Source organism: Eublepharis macularius, chromosome 14 (genome assembly GCF_028583425.1).
Source record: "Eublepharis macularius isolate TG4126 chromosome 14, MPM_Emac_v1.0, whole genome shotgun sequence".
NCBI lineage: Eukaryota > Metazoa > Chordata > Lepidosauria > Squamata > Eublepharidae > Eublepharis > Eublepharis macularius.
The window spans coordinates 21,455,816-21,476,518 of NC_072803.1; the positions used below are offsets into that span (position 1 = coordinate 21,455,816).

The window sequence follows — 20,703 nt, forward strand, 5'->3', positions numbered from 1 at the left end:
GCCTCCATATGTTCACCTTTCCCTACTTCTTTCTCTCCTTCAAACCCACTAAACTATTTACCTTTTTTCTGCCCCCCATTTTCATTATATTTATTATTTATTTACTTCATATACTGCCTTTCTCCACAACAGAGAACCCAAAGCAGCTTACAGCAACTCCTATCCTCAAAACAATCTCAAGAGGTAGGTAAGGCTGAGTGTGTGACTGAATCAAAGTTACCTAGTGAGCTTTCACAACAGAGTGGTGATTCAAACCTGGGTCTCTCAAATCCTACTCTGAAACTCTAACCACTACAGTATTCTGGCTTGGGGGGTGGGGTGGCTACTGTTGTTGAATACCAGCAAGAAGCTGGGTTGGGTGAGTCATTCAAAACAACCTGGAAAGATAAAGCCTAACATACTGGCTAAACTGTTATGGTTGCCTAGCAACAGCCATTGAAAGGATCTGGTTATTAAAGCTACAAATGCTCCTTACATCATTAGCTTTTTTTTAAAAAAAACACCCATTGCACTTTTTTTTTGAGATTTCAGATTTTTCTGCAAACCTGGGGTGTTTGTCAGCTGTGTAAGAAGATCTGTCGTGGTCTGTTCACAACTCCAATCTTCATATTAAGTATCCTCACATTTGGACAGCTTGAAAATTAGAATATATCATGAGCCCTCCTTTAGTTTTTGCTTCCTTAAGTGACGATTCAACTGATCCTATGTATATTAAGCCATTCTGGAGCACTCCAGAAAATGGGTTCAAGCTACTTAACCCATGTAATAGTGGCTTTAAAAGGAATTATTTAGCAGCTAGAAGCAATATCTAAAGAAGTGGATTCTGATTTGTTCAGACTATTCTAAAGTAATGCATCTTCCCCATGGTCAACATCTACAATCTGAATAATACAAATGTTGCTCCAAGATGGACAATAAAGCACACTGAAATCAATGGGCTCACACAATTAAAGCAAGGCAAGTAATTGGTATTAGGCAATTAGTCGGAGGATAGATGAAGAGTTTTTGCAAGTTGTCTCAACTCCCAGATCTGCGGATACTTATTCCAAAAAAACAACACTGTGTTTCACCCCACCCTGCTCCAAAAAGCTAGTTTGTACTGCAGGGAGGATTTCAAGCTTTTTAATGGAAAAGGGCCAGCAAGACTAAAGTATATTGTCTCTGAAGCAGGGAAAGCTCCAGCCCACTGTTTACACAAGTCGAGCGCACTTCAGTGGTCTCTCCATCAGAACAGGACTTGAATGACTAGTTCATACAAAAAGGCAGATCTATATGCAAATACATTATCCATTGCTATGGGAACTGGCATTACCCATTCTGGAAGCAAGTCAGGGCTGGCACTAAAAACAAGATATCTTGATTGGCTTTGTGATGAATTAAACAAGGCTAGGGTTGAGATTTACTGAAGGAAAGTTGGTTCTCATTTGAAAGGGTGGGAACTAAGGTTGAGAATATCTGTTGTGGATGAAAGGGAGTGAATGAATGCAACAGATTTCTTTCCAAGACTAAAAGTTACTTTTCTTGCCCTTGGTGGCACATGTTGAATTGGAGCATTCACTGGCTACTTCCTAATGTTTAATGCACCACCACGGGCTCTAGCTATTGAAGCCATTGAAAGATTTGCCTCAGTCTTCAACAGAGCCACGGTTTCTCTCAGCAGCTAATTGGTGAATTGAACTAGAAAAGACTTCCATTTTATGTAATCAAAAGCACAGTTTTCAAGCCCATTTCTCTGGAGGAGAAATATTTTCTCTGGCACCCCCTCAAAAGTATTGTTCCTTTGTGTCGAAAGAACTTGCCAATTTGTCCCCAACTTACTCTTGCCTTCTAGAACACTGGAGACTGAGAAACAGAATTTCCACTAAGCTTCAACAGGCTTCATGTTACTCTCTGAATTTCTTAGTATCAGGCATATGTTGGGAAGATGTAGATCAGTGACAGCCATTCTCCCAACTAGGCCATTGAATGGTGCCATATGCTATGGAAATCAATGTTTAAATTTTAACAAAGACTTCAAAACGCCTCTTCTAAAGAGATAAAAGCAATCAAGTGGAGCATGATTGCAATAAATTAAGTTATTCATCATTTTAACTAGCACAACTGTCTGCTTTAAATCAGAAAACTAGTAAGGAGACTGTCAAAGAAAAAATGAGCAGCGTGATCTGGAGAGGGTCATTATCTAATACATAATGGCCAAGCAGTCCAGCCTATATCCCAAGGAGCTAGCTGCCTGGGAACATCATTTCTGCTCTATTCTTAAGGGCAAATTTATAAGTTCATTCTTTTTACTAGTGGATGTGTGTCTTATATTACACTATTGCTCTGACATGCACACAAGCTCCCTATTGTCTTTTGGGCACAATGGCAGAGGCTGATTTTGATCTAAATTAACAATCTGCCTCTTTTTCAGTGTTCTATTATGACCCTGAGATCAACCAAGGATGCCCTCTCAATGATGTCTTTATGCCATGTTCAAGCTGGAACTGAACATGAAAGAGGCATTTCTTAGTGGTTGGCTACCCAGTTATGGAACCCTGGAGATTCATCAAGGTCCAAGCCAGGGCATCTTTTAGAAGCACTGCAAGATCCATCTAAATTGGAATGGTAAAGGGTTAGCTGAAGAAGGGAAGGTGGCATGGTTTAGCCCAATCTCGTCAGATCTCAAAAGCTATGCAGTATCAGTACTTGGATTGGAGATTGCCAAGGAAGACTCTACAGTGGAAGGAAAATGGCAAACCACACCTGCTTCTTACTTACCTTGAAAGCCCCTTGCCATAAGGGGTCGCCATAAGTCAGTTGTGACTGGATGGCACTTTACACACACACAAGGGTTAGCTGGCAGAAAGGAGGGGGGCTTTAATGATATTTTAATCTCGCTACATTTTATTTTAATGTGTTTTTACCTGTCCCAAGCCTTTGGAATGAGACAGGCTACCCATGGAACTCAACTGACGAATCTTAAAAGTTTTCTGAATGCTCCAGTAAGCATCAACATCACATTGTTATATTATGGATAAACCAATTTCTCTGAGGTTTTCTGGAGGAAAGAGATTAATAATTTAGGCATGTAGCACATATTGTTGAGCCAGTTCATCAACTCAAATATCAACCTGACTTCTCCATGCTTCCAATTAATTTATGACAATAATATAACCCCGCTTTGCCATGTTTGGGACTTCCAAATTGTAAGTTAAATTCAACTTCAGGACAGGCTATGTAAAGAACATACAACAACTGTTGTGGGCACCAGGTTTCCACCTCTGAAGCAAGCTGAAAACCTTAAATAGGACCTGCAAATTCTTTCCTGTTCTTTTAATAAAACAGATTTGCACTACCTATTTGCCTGAACACTTACCTTCCATGGTCTGAATGCAGCGGGAGGGCATGGCTATCACACTTTAATTTGTCTGAAGCCATACTTACTTGATAGAACAGGGCAACCAAAGAGCCCTACAACAGAACATCGTGATGGAACAATGTGCAGTTTAACTGAAGAAGGCTATTGGGGAAATCTCATGTTCATTACATTTCTGCTGCAGCCTGTTCTGCAGTAATACATTTTAACGAAACATTACTCTGCAACTGAGCATCCTTAATTTGGAGTAATGGATCTACCATCTTAAGTAATAATGTACCTGCCATTTTAAAAGTGAAATACTGATAGGGATGCCAGCCTCCAGGTGGTATCTGGAGATCTCCTGGAATTATACTTGATCTCCAGGCAACAGAGATCAGATCCCCTGGAGAAAACGGCTGCTCTGAAGGACGAACTCTATGGCATTATACCCCACTGAGACCTCTCCCCTCCCCAAACCCTGCCCTCTCCAGGCTCCACCGCCAAAATCTCCAGGAATTTCTCAACCTGGACCTGGAAACCCTAAATACTGACTATGTAGGTTTCTTAAATAGCCGAGGTCTTTTTTAAGAATACTTCTTTGACTTTTCTACTCTTAAAGTTACAGAATAACCATTAAATGGCAATGAGTAGTTGCTATAGTAGCAAATGCAATGGGATGGAATCCATTCTATAGATAAAAACTTGGGCAGAACTTGATGTTAAAACTCCATACAGAAAATTTAAAGCCAAAAAAGAAATGGACCTAGCTCTCTTAATTCATTCTAAGAGGTTTAAAATTTCTCCTACAGTTCTAACGCCCTTGCAGGAAGATGCTTCAATCACTTTTTAGTACTCATGAGAAAACTGGAGTATTTCAAGTGATTCCACTCCCCACCCCCTACCATACAAAAGCACCCAACTTATAGTGCTTTTTCCTCCAGCTTTGTATTAAATGATAGCAAAATAACTAATCCACAATCCCTCAAATCCACAGCATTTACAATGTATATAATTTTACAGGTTTCCAGAACTGGGGGTTATGTTGAGAGCTTTGTGGGGAAGGCATTAGGTTGAGTGAAGAGAATATTTTGGGAAATTCAGGATGGGGACCAGATTATCAGAAAAGGGGGATGGATCCCAAAGAATTCCTTTGATGGGTGCACTGAGAAAAAAATTAATGTAATTGCAAACTTGTGCACAAAGAAGAACTAAGCTTTCCCCTTTTATACAACTAGAGCAATACAATAGATTTATTAACCATCGTGTTTATTAATCCTGCGTTACAAGTTCAGCAGCTCTTTGGAAATGAGTATCAGTACCTAGGTGCCACCCCAATCAATTCTAAAATAAACAATTTCAGAACTTTTCTGAAGAAAGCTGCCACATAGTACAGCATGACAATGCCCAACAAGAAAAGTTTGACTCTTTGGTACACCTTTAAAATCACTCAATGTAGGTTTTAATTCAAGCCTAATTGGGCTGTGAGGACAACATGTTGGCCTAGTGATTTCAACTCTCTCAGCCTAACCTACCTCACAGGGATGTGGTGAATTTAAAAGGGAGGGGAAGAGAATGAGGTAAGCTGTTTTGGGTCCCAATTGGGTAGAAATGAAGGGTACAAATGAAGTAAATAACATCATTAACATAACTCAGACACATGTGGCACTGGCATGAATGATCTGAAAATGCCAACTTGTGCTGCAAAAAATGGTTATATAAGCCTGCCCTTAGATAGAATTTACTAAGGCCATAAAGACTTGTGCCATAAAGAACTGAAGGGGTACTCACTCCACAGATTGTAGAGAACCCCATAAACGAAAAGAGCCACAATGACTTCCATCCCCAGTATGAAGCCTGTACGTCAGGGAGGGCTCACAGCTTTTCCACAGCTGTTTCAAGGTGGGACCCAACTGCAAACCAGTTGAGCTAGTCTTACTCGCTTTTCTAAAACTTAGGGTGAGTACTGCATTCAGAAATGACACTCAGAAGAGCCAGAAGTAATAATGCTAGCATGTCCAAGAGCCATGTGCAGCTCCCGAGCCACTGAGTATCACTGCTCTAGCTATTGCTCCTCTGCAGCATTGCTTGTGCATAATTTATGCTAGCAAAAAGTTGAAACAGAATACTGCTGGCTATTTTTCATCACCACATGGTAAGTTAAGAAAGGCCCAGAGGACAGGGTAGCTACCCTGTTTGCCTTCTTTCAATTCATGCGCAGAATAACATGTATGGATAATTGCTTTTTCTCTCCTTGAGGTTTTTGTGTGATTAAAGGATAAGAAACTGGGGGGAAATGATGAAATAAATTTATCAGGGCAGAAACTCTAATTCTATGTCAATTTTAAGTATATTCTGTAATTGGCTTGGTGGCCCTACCGTGTCCCCTACAGCTGATGAACAACTCAGGCTCAGTACATGTCACTGAGAAGTAGATCACACTTATAAATAGATGCTCTCATAGGAAATCCTCTGCTTCTGCTTCTAGCCATCCTTAGCCTTTAAAAGTTTGTGCAGTCTAATTCTCCAGAGATAGAGACAGGCACTATAAAGGTTCCCGTTAGTCTACCAGAGGTAAATAACCCTGGCACCCCTTCATCTGCATCAGAGCTCTTTGCTTAGGCAGCTGAAGATAAACGAAGAAAATAATATATGTGACCTTGGAAGAAGCCAAGGTCACATGTATTACTGCCTGTGTCAGAGCCTAGGACATGGATGATCTTTGCCCTATTCTATAGATGTTCTTTGGGAGTCTGATTCTCTAGACCAGACTTAGAAAATGTATGACTGGATGAAAATCAGTCCAGAGTTTGGCTCTTCACTTTCAATATTAATAGCAGAAACAGAAAAAAAAATTAAGGACCAATTTTCACATTGCCATTGAGATTCCAAATTACGTTGGTTCCCAAACATATATATGTGCAACAGATCCTACAAGAGGCAGGTGATGTTAACCACACTTACTGGGCCCACTCATTTATGCACATGGTTGAAAGCACTCTACCATATGTAGATGTTTAGCCCTCGTGGTTTAGACACCACATCATTTGACAGCTTAGCAGCATCTATGCTGCAAGGATAATGTGAGAGAATTGAGTCTAAAGAGTCTCTTTTAGTTATGTGTGCTGCTCGTATGAAAGTCACTGAAGAAATCAAGTTTCTTCTGCTAGTCTGTCTTCATCTAAACACTGGAAATTTCTTTGGCTCCACATCTGTGCCTACACCTATGCACTGAAGCTTTGCCTTCTAGTCACTCATGTCAGCATTATTTTCAGGCATTGCCTCTACTCAGAAGCAATTTCCTACATGGTTGGCTCAGTGCTTTATACCTGACATAACGTTGTAGATCCTTTGCTGGCAAAAATATTTATTAAATTCTCTCTGCTATTACTTGCCTGAATGCTAGACTGAAATAGGCAGAATGAAAACGTTAATTTTCTAATACTGTGCTTGCAAAATATTTGCTTCTCTTCAGCTAATTCCAGCATGAACCTTCTTGTCCAAGGAAAGTCTCTCATTCCAGCCACTGTTGTTGGTGTTGCAACATGCCAATGTCCCATTTCCTACAGCGACTGACAGCAGGCTGCTGACTTCATAATCAGCAGAATCTGGGCATTTCTCGATTCTTAAACTCCTTTGGAAAATTGTTTTCAGCACTTTGGTGTGTGTCATAACATTCACAAGAGAAAAAAGACACCCATATGCTGTTCAGACCCCAAGAGAGAGAGTGAAGAAACAGGTTTTAGGGGGAAAGTAGAGGTGCTTACTACAATAACAATGGAATCTGCTATTTTGCTTGAACCAATTATATGGCAGAGAGATTTATTGTCAGACTAAGTTAGAGAGTTCAGCTGCATAGACAATTCCGGTTCCTCACTTTCATAATGAATTATCTTAGAAGAATCTACAGCTAGAGCCCGAGAGATGTGGGAAATGCCCCCGGCACATCCTTCTTGCAAGAGCAGCATTACACGTACATGGCATCACAAAGGTACATGGTATCCTATCAGAGTCACAAGACTAAGAATGGGTGTAATTTTCAATCCCATAAATCCCTAAAGCAAGCTTTAAGTGGGAACTATATTACCAAAATAGCAGGCAAATTGCAGCGTCTCCAAAATCTTTTACTTAAAGGACTGTTTAAAAGTACAAAAGAACCCATACCAGTGCGGCTGGAGGAAGAGTCCCTTTCGGGCTGGTGACCCCGGCACTGCCTTTGGTGCTGTTTGTTTGAGCCTGCAGAAAAGGAACACACACATACACAAAAGGATAAACCTTGGAAAGGGAAAACAATTAAAAGCACTTTCCACAAAAGCAACACCATATTCACATCACACAAACCCCACTGGGGATGGCATTACACCCTATATTTGACACAGGCAGTTATGTACAAATTAGGTTCTGGCAGCAAAAGAAGACAGGAAAAGTTCAGATGACGAAATTTTGCAAAATACCAAAAATGCTATAAAGTTTTCTTCAAACTGTAAAGTTTGACCGTTTTGTAAAAACTGAGTTTTTAGCAGCTCTGTGCTATAGAACTGAAAAGGACTTTGTGCAAGTAACATGGTTTTTGCCGTAGTTGTCCCCATTCTTCCCCAGGTGGACTGTCAGGCAAACCCTCATAAGGATACTTACCTTCACTCCGTCAGCTTTCTTGTTCAGTAAACTCTTAGCTGCTGCATAGGGAGGGAAAGAAGAGATTTTAATGGCAACTCTCTTAGTGTCCTGAGACATACTGTGTTGCCTGAACAGCAAGAAAAGAATCACACAAGCTGCACTGATGCTGTTTCCTCATCAAACAGCTAAAAGGAGGATCAAGAACAATGGGTAAATCCCAAGTTCTATGAGGGTGGGCAAAGCCCCAACATCTCCCTAAGCCAAAAATGGAGGTATGAATGGCAAAGAGCCACAAACGGGCAGCTTCCCAAATGCAGGGAAATCAGGGGAAGACTGTAAAGTGGAAGTGTCCTCGTTGGTAATACTTGAATGGTGTTGGGTCTCTTTTTCCCAAACTGCCATTAGCCCAGACGTATATATGATGGATTGTCCAAAACATGTGCAATTGCAACGAGGGAGTCTCTGCAGGACAATGTGTCCAGATTAGCAAAGTAGTGTTCTAAAATAAGATTCCATTCCTACCACAAACCTCTCAAAACCTTCCCTCAACTGAATGCTTAGGGAAGATAACATACATGTCCTTTGTTCACTGTTAAGTTAGGCACATCTTACCTACTCAAACAATTATAAGATTTCCCTGGTCTCAACCCTATTAACATCTATGCAAATACTGGCCAATGAGAATACTGAATCTCTCAGACACCATTTCATACAGTTCCTTTCCGCTATGAGGTTTCAGATCTCTCTTGATCGGAAGGCACCCTTAGGGATGGTCATTAAACATCCTTTCTCCCTTTACACCAAGAGCTTCTAATTAGAAAAAATGAGCTGCAACAAGGAGCCAAAAAGAACCTCATGCAGCATGTGAGCCTCAAGAAGTTTATCTGACTTCTGTACATCTTCCCAGTAAGACATCAATGCTGTTATTTCTGCAAAGCTACTGTATCATGCTACACAGGGCTTTTTTTCAGGGGGAACTGAGTTCCGGAACCTCTGGAAAATGGTCACATGGCTGGTGGTCCCGCCCCCTGATCTCCAGGGCGCGGAGGGCAATCTAAACTCCCCTCTGTCTGGAGATCAGGGGGCGGGGCCACCAGCCATGTGACCATTTTCTCTGAGGGCAACCCACTGAGTTCCACCACCTCTTTTCCCAGAAAAAAAGCCCTGATGCTACACAACCTCATCTTAGATATGCAAGAAAGCTTCTTTGAACACACTATCTCGCTTGTATTGATTTGTGAATCTATTACATTTAATCAACACTCTAGAGTTGCTGATACTCCAGTTAAACATAGCAGTACAGTACAAACCCTTCTAGCCAAATGGTTCAGCAAATACAGAAAATATCTGAATAACCAATGTTTAGATATTGGAGTACCACCTATTCAAGATTAGGATGGTGCAGGGGACAGGAGTAACTGATACAATGATGTTTCTAATATAAGTGCATTGCTTCAGAATGGACTCGGTTGTCTTGTTTTGATTTGGCTGAGGAGAGACCCAAGAGTGATATGGTAGGGAGGCTGGAGGGGCTGAAATGAAATGCATGGCAAAGGGGGTCGGGTGGGAGGTGCGCTATAGCAGGTGGGATAAATGTTTGACCATTAAAATGAACAGAAATATGGGTGCCTGTCATATAGACCTGGTTGACGGAATTGTGAGGGACCAGCAAAGCCAGGTGAAAAGCCTTTAGTGAGTAGAACAAGTTTTAACGCGGTAACAGGGAAAAATCATGTATTGCCTGTAGTGTTAGCCCAATAAGCTGTAACTGGAATGCATTTTGTTTAAATGCCCACTTGCAAAATCACAACCCCTTATTAGATCCAGTACAATGGCTCCGTCGAGAGGCACTGACATTAGTAGGACCACCTTCCTCAGAAGAAGAAGATATCTATTTCTGGACCCCGTGAGGCCAGGAAATTTCTCCCACATTAAATCCAATCACCACAGTAGGTATTAAGGGCAGAACCCGAGAAAAAGTTTGCTTACCTTACAAAAATTTACAGAAGAGGAAAGGCGAGAGAGACAGGCAGGTGAGAAGAAGGATTGGAAGAAGGATGGGGAAAGAAAGAGAGAGAAAAGAGAGAAAAAAGGGAGGGGAAAAAAAGAAGTGTTGAGACAGAACGCAAGGCCTTTGGGGTGAAGGCCCAGTCTGACACCAAGGGGAAGTGAAGCAGCAGCAGCAGCACCACGAAAGCAGCACTACGGAGGACTTTGCTCACACACACACACAAACACCCACACACAGGAAGGAAATGGTCCACACAATCACCACACTAATGGAAAAATGGCAGTCCTTGGGATTGCTGCAGACCCATTGTCATTTTCCATACTGGCTGAGTTCAGTGACCCTATTATTACATTTGCTTATGTTATTAATAGACATATGGTCTTTGTTCTCTTCTTTCATCTGAATCCTGAACTATTCATATTGTAAGACTTCTTTGAAGTTTCTCTTCCATATCTGTTCGTGAGTCATGGTGTTTGTGAAGTCTTGAATTTATCTTAGTGAACGAAACAAGGAAGGAGTATGAATGTAGTCTGCTAGTTTTCTGGGCAACCTTTACGAATTCAAACTAGAATTTTATGACAATCAGCTGATAACAGATTGTGGCTCTGCTGTGTATTTCTGTCCCATGGACAGCACAATGCTGTAGAAAAAAAATTCACAGAATCTTGTCAATTCTTGACAGAATCCTGTCAGTAGCCACAAAAGGTGAAGCAGCTGGTCCTACTAGTTAGATGAGCCGCCCCCTTCAGCCAATCTTTCCTGTAACCTTAATTTTGTTACCCTGCCAACTGCTTGCCCAAATCCTTGCAATATCATTGAAATTCCAAGCTTAAGCCAATTTTACAATCGGAATAATGCAAATTAAGCAAATGTGAACGATATACTTCATTTACATAGTGATCGCTGACACAGGGCTGGGAACATGTTTAATTTAGTTATTCAATATTTAGAGAAATCTGGTCATAAAAGATGCTATTACCTTTCAATTCCTAGAATGGAACCTCTGTGGGATATGTTTACTGTTTTTAGATTAAAATTATGAATTTCCATACAAGAACTCCTATTAAACAGGAGTTTCAGGCAGATTAATAAACATCGGAAGTGATGACTTACCTAATACTGATGCCTTTGCTATGTAAACGATTATGGTTAAAATATAGTTAACAGTTTATTAACAATTAGTGAAGAAGAACAGAACACAGAATCTCTTCATAACTCTTCTGTAGTGAAGAAATATGAACTGTATTTCACCAGGCCCCAAAGAAGGGACATTTAAAATTTTCTAGCTGACCTGTATAAAGCAAATCCTGTAGCAAAACAGTGTCATACCTAATGGTGCTGGGTGTTGACCCAGGACATTGTACCAATACAATAGCATGGATTTTGCACTCGCAACATCACCCTTGACCAGATGTGGCACAAGAGCCTTGCGCAAAGGTCTGTCACTATAGAGAAGCGGATGGAAAAGGAAACTGGAAGAAGCTGGAGCAGGGACAGTTCGCTTTTATGGTATCCTAAAGACATTTCAGCCACTACAGAGGTAGCTGTATCATGCTTAATATTTTATAACATTTTACAACGGACACTCAGCAGAAGGAGCAGGACAGTTTTGCTCCCACTGCTAACTGCAGAATGGTATCAGACTGGCACAACTCATTCCTTGTTGCTGCTACATGTACTCAGTATACTAGAATTGGTATTTCATGCAGATGTGCTTTGAGCTACAAAAGGGAGCTGAACGTCAGAAGATGACATTGACTGGAGACAGACAGTAGCTTTTTCAGAGAACGACAGATGCTCTGAAGAAAACTGTCTTATTCCCATGATGTGTATGCACATCCCAATACTGACTTGAATCCCACTGAAATTTTCTGCTAATGGAAGGGGTGGACTTTTACCAATTCACCCCTCTGACCCTCTATTTTCCCCTCACACTGTTCCTGATGGTCCCCTTTTCCTGCATTTTGGGAACTCACATGCACAACCTAACATGAAATTTAGAGTGAAAAAAAATTAGAATTTGCCTGGTGCCTATAAGGTAGCAGAGGTGGCACCAGGTAAACATCTCACAGAATTGCACAACCAAAGAAAAAGCCTTTTCTTCAGGAAACTGTTCACCTAACTTCTGAAGATGGGGGCACCCAAAGAAGGGCTCCAGTCATAGAGCATCTGCTTGGGATGCAGAAGGTCCCAGGTTCAATCCCTAGCATCTTCAGTTAAAAGGACCAGGTAGTAGGTGATGTGAGAGATCCTGGAAAGCCACTATCAGTCTGAGTAGACAATACTGACCTTGATGGGCCAATGGTCTGATAAGGCAAATGGATGTGTTCATGGGTAGCTCTTCGAATTATCCATAAAACCATTTGACCAGATACACCTTGAGAAACTGTCATATCACCTGCAACTCGCAGGAAAAAATCTACCTCAGGTATAATTCACAATCTTTCAACCGCCAAATTAGCAAGCAAGGAATAGAGTACCATGAAATTTAGGAACCTCTGCAACACAGGTTACTGATTAATGGATATACTACAGATATACACAGCATACACTTCAGCATGTGATTATTTCTCTGTGAATGCAAGCCTGTGGGAAGCAGCGACAGGATCTTGCCTTCACATAGGTTTATACTGTGAAATAAACATGCACATCCACCTAACATCTTATATGATAAACCATGGTACACATTTTGTAACATGTAAGGCAACTTTTAGATTAATATCAAGTGGCGATTTTGGGATTTGCAGGAAGGGCCGGAGTACAACAGCATGCAGAAGAGCCGAGGTTCAACCACTGGCACCTCAGCTAAAAAGACCTCAAGTAGCAAATCCTGCCTTAGGCTCTGTAGATGGACTATGGGTCCCAACAGACAATACTGAGCTGGATGGATTATAAGCCTCAGTACAAGGCAGATGCACACATATTCTAGATTTTAGAGATCACGAGTGTAGTTCGCCATTACAGCAATTACTCTTGAAACAAGAGATGATACCACTAAGCAGTTAGCATTTTGCATATTTGGTGTCTGTTTGGGGTAGCAGCAGAAGGACCAAACACATGACCCTTCTTAACCCCAGAGAAAATATCCAAGAGAAGAGTTTACAATCATGACACGGAGGCAGTTACATGGTCAAGCCTCAAAACAGCCTCCACTGTCTTCTGCCATCTGAAGCATCACAATTGATATTCATCTAGATATTTGTAGACTATTTTATTATCTAGATTATTTTGCATTTCGTGTTCCTTTTCACTGAGTGCTCCCTGTTCCTAAATTAAATCAAAATCTACTTGAAAGTAGTGGGATCCCCCTAGCTCATTTACCCACCTGGAGAAAAACAACGCATAAAGAGTTAAACGCAACTGTTTTCATTTACGAACCAGGCCAGAATCCGGCTATTAAGCACACTGTCGTATTATGAGAAAGTGTAAGCAGTTGTGATGTCTCAAATCATCTCTTTTCAAAAATATTTTAGTCTTCCCTCATATGAAACCTGTTCTCTGCAGTCCATTTTAATTCATTTTCTGTACCCAGATTTATCTCATTTAACCTTTCGACCTCTCTCCTCTCTAGCTTGTGAGTTCCATTTAGCAAATACATTCCCCAGAATTCTAGGGCAATTTTAAAAACAGTCATTAAAGTAATTACAAGAAATGGAGTAATGGAGTTGGCTGTTTTAAGGAGCTGAAGCTTTAAACCAATGATATATGCAACGGGTTGCCATAATTTCCCATCTGTTTCTTCATTTTGCTTACACTGAGATCCTAATGGGTATCTTCAAAGGGGCATTAAAGCTGGGTGGATTTCCTCAGACTAGTCGCACTGCTGCCACTGTCGCCACCATGCATATCACTACCCCACATGCAGTACCGACACCAGCACAGACATAAGCAGAAGTCCCCATCCATCTTCTGACAAGAGATGTGACTAGGCAGGGCCCACGAACATGCACCTGGGTTACATAAACTCATGCACAATTCACCACATTCAACCTGCAGGCAAAGTTGGAATGCAGACAGGGCAATGGTTAAGGCAGGCAAAGAGCCAACATTCATGTGAGAGAAACCTTGGCATGAAAACGCATCAAGGGAACCCTTGTCTGCATGCCCAAGAATTGTCCTTGTTGATCGCATATGGAGGGGAGATGATCTCATAGCAATGGCCTCTCTTAGCATCTAGTTAAGTGATTTCCCCACAACCTAAGCTGCAGCAGACTATTTCTCCTATTGGCATTTTGTAAGTATAAATGCTTTTACAATCCCTTCTCACAACAGGAGGGTCCTCCTTTGTGTTTGGTCCTCCTTTCCACCTTCTTTACAGAACTCTCTGGTTCAGCTTTCTATAGTTACATTGTTCATGGGACAATTTAGGCTAAGATGCATTGCAGCAATCTTCCCAAGGCTGGGTTGCTACCTTACAGCTGAGATGCATGCCAACAACCAAAGAAAGCCACAGGAAAGTTACTGAATATTTCTTCCTTATATGAGCACGGTCAGGGCTTTTTTTCAGCGGGAACGTGGTGGAACGGAGTTCTGGCACCTCTTAAAAATGGTCACATGGCCGGCGGCCCCATCCCCTGGAGATCAGGGGACGGGGCCACTGGCCATGTGACCATTTTCGCCGAGGGCAATTTAAACTTTAAAAAACTCCCCCCTTGTTCCAGCTGATCCAAAGTGACATCATTGTGCAGTCTTGAGTTCCACCACCTCTTTTCCCAGAAAAAAAGCCTTGATCATGGTGAAACATATTTAAGGGTGCATACAGCTAACTGGTTGGTCTTTGTGCCAAATCCCCCTCCCGTTGAGAAAGAGGGTTTCAAATGGACAAAAAACCTGACTGATTTTTAAAAAAACATTGCTAATGAACATATTACCAGAGTAGCATACTAGGCTTCTGATTATTTTTAATTTAAAAAAAACCCTTATGCACAAAACCATGGTGTAAAGGAGAAAACTCAGGTCCAGTATGTTAGTCAGGTACCTGTGTGCCTTATGAGGGAAAGGGGAGGAGACAGCAGTGGTTGCCTATATGAGAAATAATCGCATTGGGTTCTGTAGGTAGGTATGTCTGTATGCACCGTAAATAAGTGAGAACTCTCTTACTTATCTCGTCAGAATAGTTTCCTAAATATAACAATTGCAGCCAGTTTGAGATGGATGTTGAAACTATACAATCCAACCTTAATTTGTCTTACTGTAGGTGCCCAAACATGCCTGCCTTAGGCTGTATCAAAGGGGTCAGCTGAATGCTGCGAGTTCATACAAGAGAAGAACGGATGCTTGCACCTTCTCCAGAGTAAATTATCAGTATGTCTAGTCTGTAAAGATGCGGTCTGCCTCCCACCAGCTGAGCAAGGAACACCACCCTCAGTGGAGTGGTGACTGTTCTGAATGGGAGAAAGGCATTTGTCTTTGCATCTTACTGATATGAATGGCATTCATATGACCCAACAAATCTGTTTGGTTGTGACAATCATGGACACAACTAGTCAGACATGCTCACGTACTACCTCTCTCCTCCCTTCACACATGGAGTGTGATTGAAATCTGGATTAGGAAGCCTTTGAACAAAGTGCTCTTTGACATGAAATCTGCGTGCAGGTGCATGGGCAAAGTAGAGGCTGTTTCCTTTCTCCAAACTGGAATTCTAAACTATCTCAGACTGGAACCCCAGTTTGTACAGGGGAAACAAACTGCAGTTTGTCCATACACCTATATTCAGACATCACAGCAAATATGGCATTTGACTGAAGACTAGACTACCCAAGCTTCCCAGAAGTTTCCACTGACACTCCATGTGTGAAGGGAAGAGGGAATGTCAAACAACCTGTGTACATGTCCATTATGAACAAAAAGGTTTGTTGTGACATCTGCATATGGCTGCAGATTAAATTTGCAGCAGCATATAGAAATGTGCCTTTATGCTCCATTAACACAACTGCACATCACCAGTAACACAAAATTACACATACAGAAAACTTTCATGTGAACATCAGTTCTGCAGGTGAAAGAACCTCACTTCTGCCCATTTATATAGCAAGCAGTGGTGAAACAAATAATGTCTTAAAGAATCCATTATTTCCCTACTGCATTAGGAATGTACATGCTTTGGTATCTGTGCGCTGCCAAGTAGCAAATTACATTGTATTTTAAAATTCCATAAAGGATCAAAGACAATTTGTCCTTGTGAAAGTACCTTTGCTACAATGGTGTTTCTGGTCAGAAAGACTAAATGCCACTAGCTATGCTTTAGGACTAGTAATTAAAGACTATACTTAGCCAAGTTTAGAGACATTAAAAATTCCCCAAACAACAGTAGTATAATGCCTTTTTACAACCAAAAACTCATCAAAAACAGTGAACAAGCTCTTCAGCAGATTGACTGTTCAGTCCTCCTCCTTTGGGGTGGTATTTTAGGGCATGAAGAGGAATTCCCTAGTCTACAGTTAGTAGAATCTTAAAATGGAATACAATACAGGATGTGCTGCAGACTTAGTTGGCTTACATAATATTGGGTTAAATTATTTTTCAAGATGCACCAAAGGTTACTGGGATGGAGAAACATGAAGCACAGCCATTTTCCCCTTCCTGTCCTAGCAGACTGGTGTAACTTGAAATGTGTTTTGCACCCAGAACTATCCAATCTAATTAAGTCTGCAACACAGTCGGTATCCCATTTTAAGACCACCAACTAGATTTTGTGTCCTTCCATCATGCTCTGAAATAGCCTTTTCTCTAACCCTCTCTTTCTGTTTTACCAAACATTCGGCCGCCTGATGAAAAGTTCCGGGAAACCTGAAAGCTTGCTTCATGTTTTGCGATACTTTGTTTGTCCTCATAAAAAGATATTATACTACTGTTATTTTGAGAATTTTGCTGGTAATTAACTCAAATGTAGATCTTTCCGTTGCTGGAAACCACATATAATTATGTGGTAAGCATTTACATGTTCAAAAGAAGTGAAATATCCCATGAAGGAAGAATTATATATAAAACTCATTCTTACCATTAACCAATTTTTCCAGTTTATTAAGCTGGTCTTTCCTCAGCATTACAGCTCAAGGGTTAGTCCCTCTGGTCATAATGACATCTCCCTTTTTCCTGTCCACTGTCTCTCTTTCTACATGACTAGATCCTCTCCCATTCAAAAATGAAAGGTCACTAAAAAGGCCTCAGAAAAGACCTGTTATTTCCTGGTGAAAGGGGACCCTGTCACATAAAAAATGGAACTTCACAGCGTAATCCTAAGATGAGTTACAACCTTCTAATTTCACTGATTTCAGTGGCCTTAGAGGGGTGCACTGGAAAGCTGGGAAGGGACGGAGTGGGCTTGAAAAGTCAAGAGAAGGCTGGATACGATGGGCATGCTGCCAACTGACTCTCTCACTAGACTGTCATCATTTCTTGCTCCATGTATGAGCTGCTCTGCCCCCAGCTCACTACTGGTGCTAAATAAATTCTACATAGTAATAACTCGTAGTACTTGGTATTACCTACAGAAGTAGGATATGTGGAGGCAGTGCCATAATTAACACCCACAATATTCCTACAGGAAAATTTAAGATTCTGTCCTTCCCTGCCTCCTAAGGAATATTATGCATTTCCTTTTATGTTACTGGAGTTAAATATTTCTCTTGTTTAACACTAAACTGAGATTCATAAATCATTTCAGCAACACCTGAATGGAACCCTTAAAGTGCATTTTCCTATGACCTTTTTAATATAATTGTTTCCAAGCATCATTTGATGGGGTGAGCTAGAATTGCCATCACTGACAAATATACAGTTGGGGCCAAATTGTAGTTAATGGTATTTGGTAGCATATACAAAGGTAGGATATATGGAGAAGAGTATTTGCTACTGGTTGTGAAAGTCCTAGATTCTTAAAACAGGGTGTGATGAGGTGCTTGAGATGAGTGACACTTCATGCGCTCAAATTTTAAAGTGAGAAAGGGGAAGTAAGGAGGGTCTCTTCAGGACACGTCTACCTTGCTCCACCAACCCCATGGTGGCACCGGAGGCTGCTGCAGACATTGTGGCGGGAGCGGTGGTCTGTCTGCCCACTGTTAGCACCAGGTTGGGAAACAAAGAAATAAAGGACAGCAAATCGGGAAAGGGATGGGGAAAGAATTAGAGAAGAACAGAGAGAAAGAGAGAGAGAGAGAAAAGAGAAAGACAGAGGGAAAGTAAGAAGGGGAAAGAAAGGAGACAAAGGAAGCAGAAAAAGATTAGAGTTAAAGTTGAGATGAAGAGACTTGACTACCGGTAGCAAACGTGCATTCACTTTTACACAATCCATGGGTCAATCCACCTTGTCAAAAGTTATCCTGAAATCCTCCTGTGCTGCTGACTGCTCTGGAAACCCCATCCTGCACAGCATCTGGTTGGGGAACCACAATATATCCTGGCCACAGGATAGCAGAGGAAGTCGCTGCTTCTTAGAGGAAAGCTACTGCTTCTTTTGGCCTTACAGAGAGTCAGGGAAAGTTGTTTGCATTCCTACTATTCGAATTATGTCATAAAAATCTAGCAGAAATATCAAGGTGTGAACATCAAAAAAGCATCGTTATTGTGAGGTTTGCAACCGCAAGAGTTTCACAGAATTACCATGCAGCACAGGATGTTCATAAGCCGTGTACCACTTCTGCGGTTTTCTTCCTGAGCCTCTTTACAGAGATGAAGACACCGTGATAACAATTTATTAGCACTTCTATATCATCTCTGAATTTTCCTCCACTATGATTGTAGAACTGACTGAGGAGTTGCGTAGCCTCAGCAGTGGAAATCTGAATGCCAAGTTTTAGACCCAGTAGCAGTCAAGGACTCAGTTCATTCAGTAAATCTATAGAATCTGGCAATTGTCACAGAACAAGCTACCCAGCAAAAGATAGTTGGGTATTTACAATCCATCATCTACTTTCCAGCTGGTAGGATCAGGAGAGTATTAGAATTCAGCGGCTTCCCCAGATAAAATGACAGGAGATCCAGTCATTCTCCATAGCTACCAACAGTAGCTAATAGGAACAGAATAAGACGGATTATGAATATTTTCCCCCAATGTTCACTCTTCAATGCATTTTGTTCTTTCCTTACCATCTTTAAAATGTTACTGCTTTCTTATCTTTCTGTATAACAACACCCAATTTCTGCCCAGAAATTCCAAATTCCACAAAAAGGTAAGGTAACATCTGTGTTTTGAATTATACAAATCAAACGTTCATGGTTAGTGCTAGAATATAATTTCTTTTAATATTATGGGATTTTATAGAATTTTTCCACCTGATTGAGGAATTTGGATTTCCTAGTTGCGGAATATGGATTTTGTTTTGAATTGTTTGCGGTAAAATTCATGGGGCCTGGAAGAGGCCCATGAACAGGGGATGAGAAAAGGAAGCCCTGTGGGAGAGTGAGGAGGGAGAAACAGTGTGAGTGGGTGGATTCTTGCTTGCGGAATCTACTCAGCCATCTTACACCCTGTGGTCTCTTGTAAAACAAAGGCACTTTTCTTCAACTTCTCTAGCTTGGAACAGCAGCTTATCTCCCTTGGGACCAGGCTGTTACAGGCGGGCAAATTCCTCTCTGACTGATCAGATGGTGGTCATGAAGCTAAACGTGAAATGTCAAGAAGGAAAAAAGACACACTCAATGTCTGCAAAACCAACAGAAGATGTCCTTGAGATGTCCACTCTAATAATATATTACCAAGATTTTTTTGAAATTAGGATTACTTGCATACAATTCGTGAAAAGTAATAGTAGCAGCAGGGGCACTGGATCAGACTTCAGGAGATATGGGAGAAGAGGTTTGGGGTTGAGAGGTAATAGTAGTAGTAACAGGGGCACTGTATTACACCTTTCAGGAGATATGGGAGTAGAGATTTGGGACTGGGAGACAAGATAAGGTCCAAAGGGCAACTCTTGGATATATTCAAAATCAAATTGCAAACAAGAGGTATTTCCTTGCGGTTACTATGTACTTTTTCATAATAATAAGGTGTAGCGGTGCTCCAAAGGAATAATTACACATGTGGGTGTGTGTGTGATACTTCCTTCTTCCTAAATGTCAGTCATGTCAGGGCAGGGGGAATAGTCTCTGATAAGCCTGTATTCCAAAATCAGAATCCTAAATAGACAATGCTGAATCAAACTGGTATAAGTGGCTGTGTTCTTAAAGCTTCTGCAGGGGAATTAGAGGAAGGAAAAAGGAGGTGAGACAATACCAGGAGTCAGTCAAAGGATACTCAGAGTTCTTGAAAGAAATCATGTAAGAGGACATTCCAGGACACCCCAGGTTTCTTCCTGATTGGCTTTACATGCAGAGACTGATTGACACCCAGTCAGCAAAATAAATTAGTTTGCATTGTATACCTGGTCCCAGTTTATAACCTTCCACATCACAATACTGCCATGCCAAAGAGAGCCAGGATAAGAAGATAAAGAGAACGATGTCACACTCCAAGACTGAGATTAATTAACAAAATCTACAGGTGGAGTTTGGACAGTGCTTACGCTTGTGAAGCCCAGCTTTAAGATGACCTCGGTTACACGGGTTTTCTTTTAATTAAAAAGGGAACGTAAATGACAGTGGTGTGAATATCTCTCTTTTCATTAAGGAAAGCAAAGCTCTCACCTGAAAAGTTTCTTGTTGCCAACATAGTGGTAAGAATTGCACCCTAAAAAGAAGAAAACAGAGTTTTTAAATAGAAAGATTTTCAGAGGGAATTTTTCAAACTGATTTTAAGGAC

The 20,703-nt window shown here is 41.1% G+C and overlaps 1 protein-coding gene across 5 annotated transcripts in view; it reads right to left on the reverse strand.

The window, feature by feature from the left end:
• Positions 1-20,703, reverse strand: part of CAMK2B (calcium/calmodulin dependent protein kinase II beta) — a 205,070-nt gene that overhangs the window by 27,595 nt on the left and 156,772 nt on the right. For 3 of the 5 annotated variants that reach the window (XM_054997387.1, XM_054997385.1, XM_054997383.1), the window contains exons 12-15: positions 20,589-20,631; positions 17,948-18,022; positions 7,970-8,007; positions 7,499-7,570 (exon numbers count right to left, since the gene is read on the reverse strand). In XM_054997387.1, coding sequence (XP_054853362.1) covers positions 7,499-7,570; positions 7,970-8,007; positions 17,948-18,022; positions 20,589-20,631 — 228 coding nt within the window. Of the gene's footprint in view, positions 1-7,498; positions 7,571-7,969; positions 8,011-17,947; positions 18,023-20,588; positions 20,632-20,703 lie in introns of all 5 variants that reach the window. The other 2 variants (XM_054997388.1, XM_054997386.1) reach the window with 1 other exon arrangement.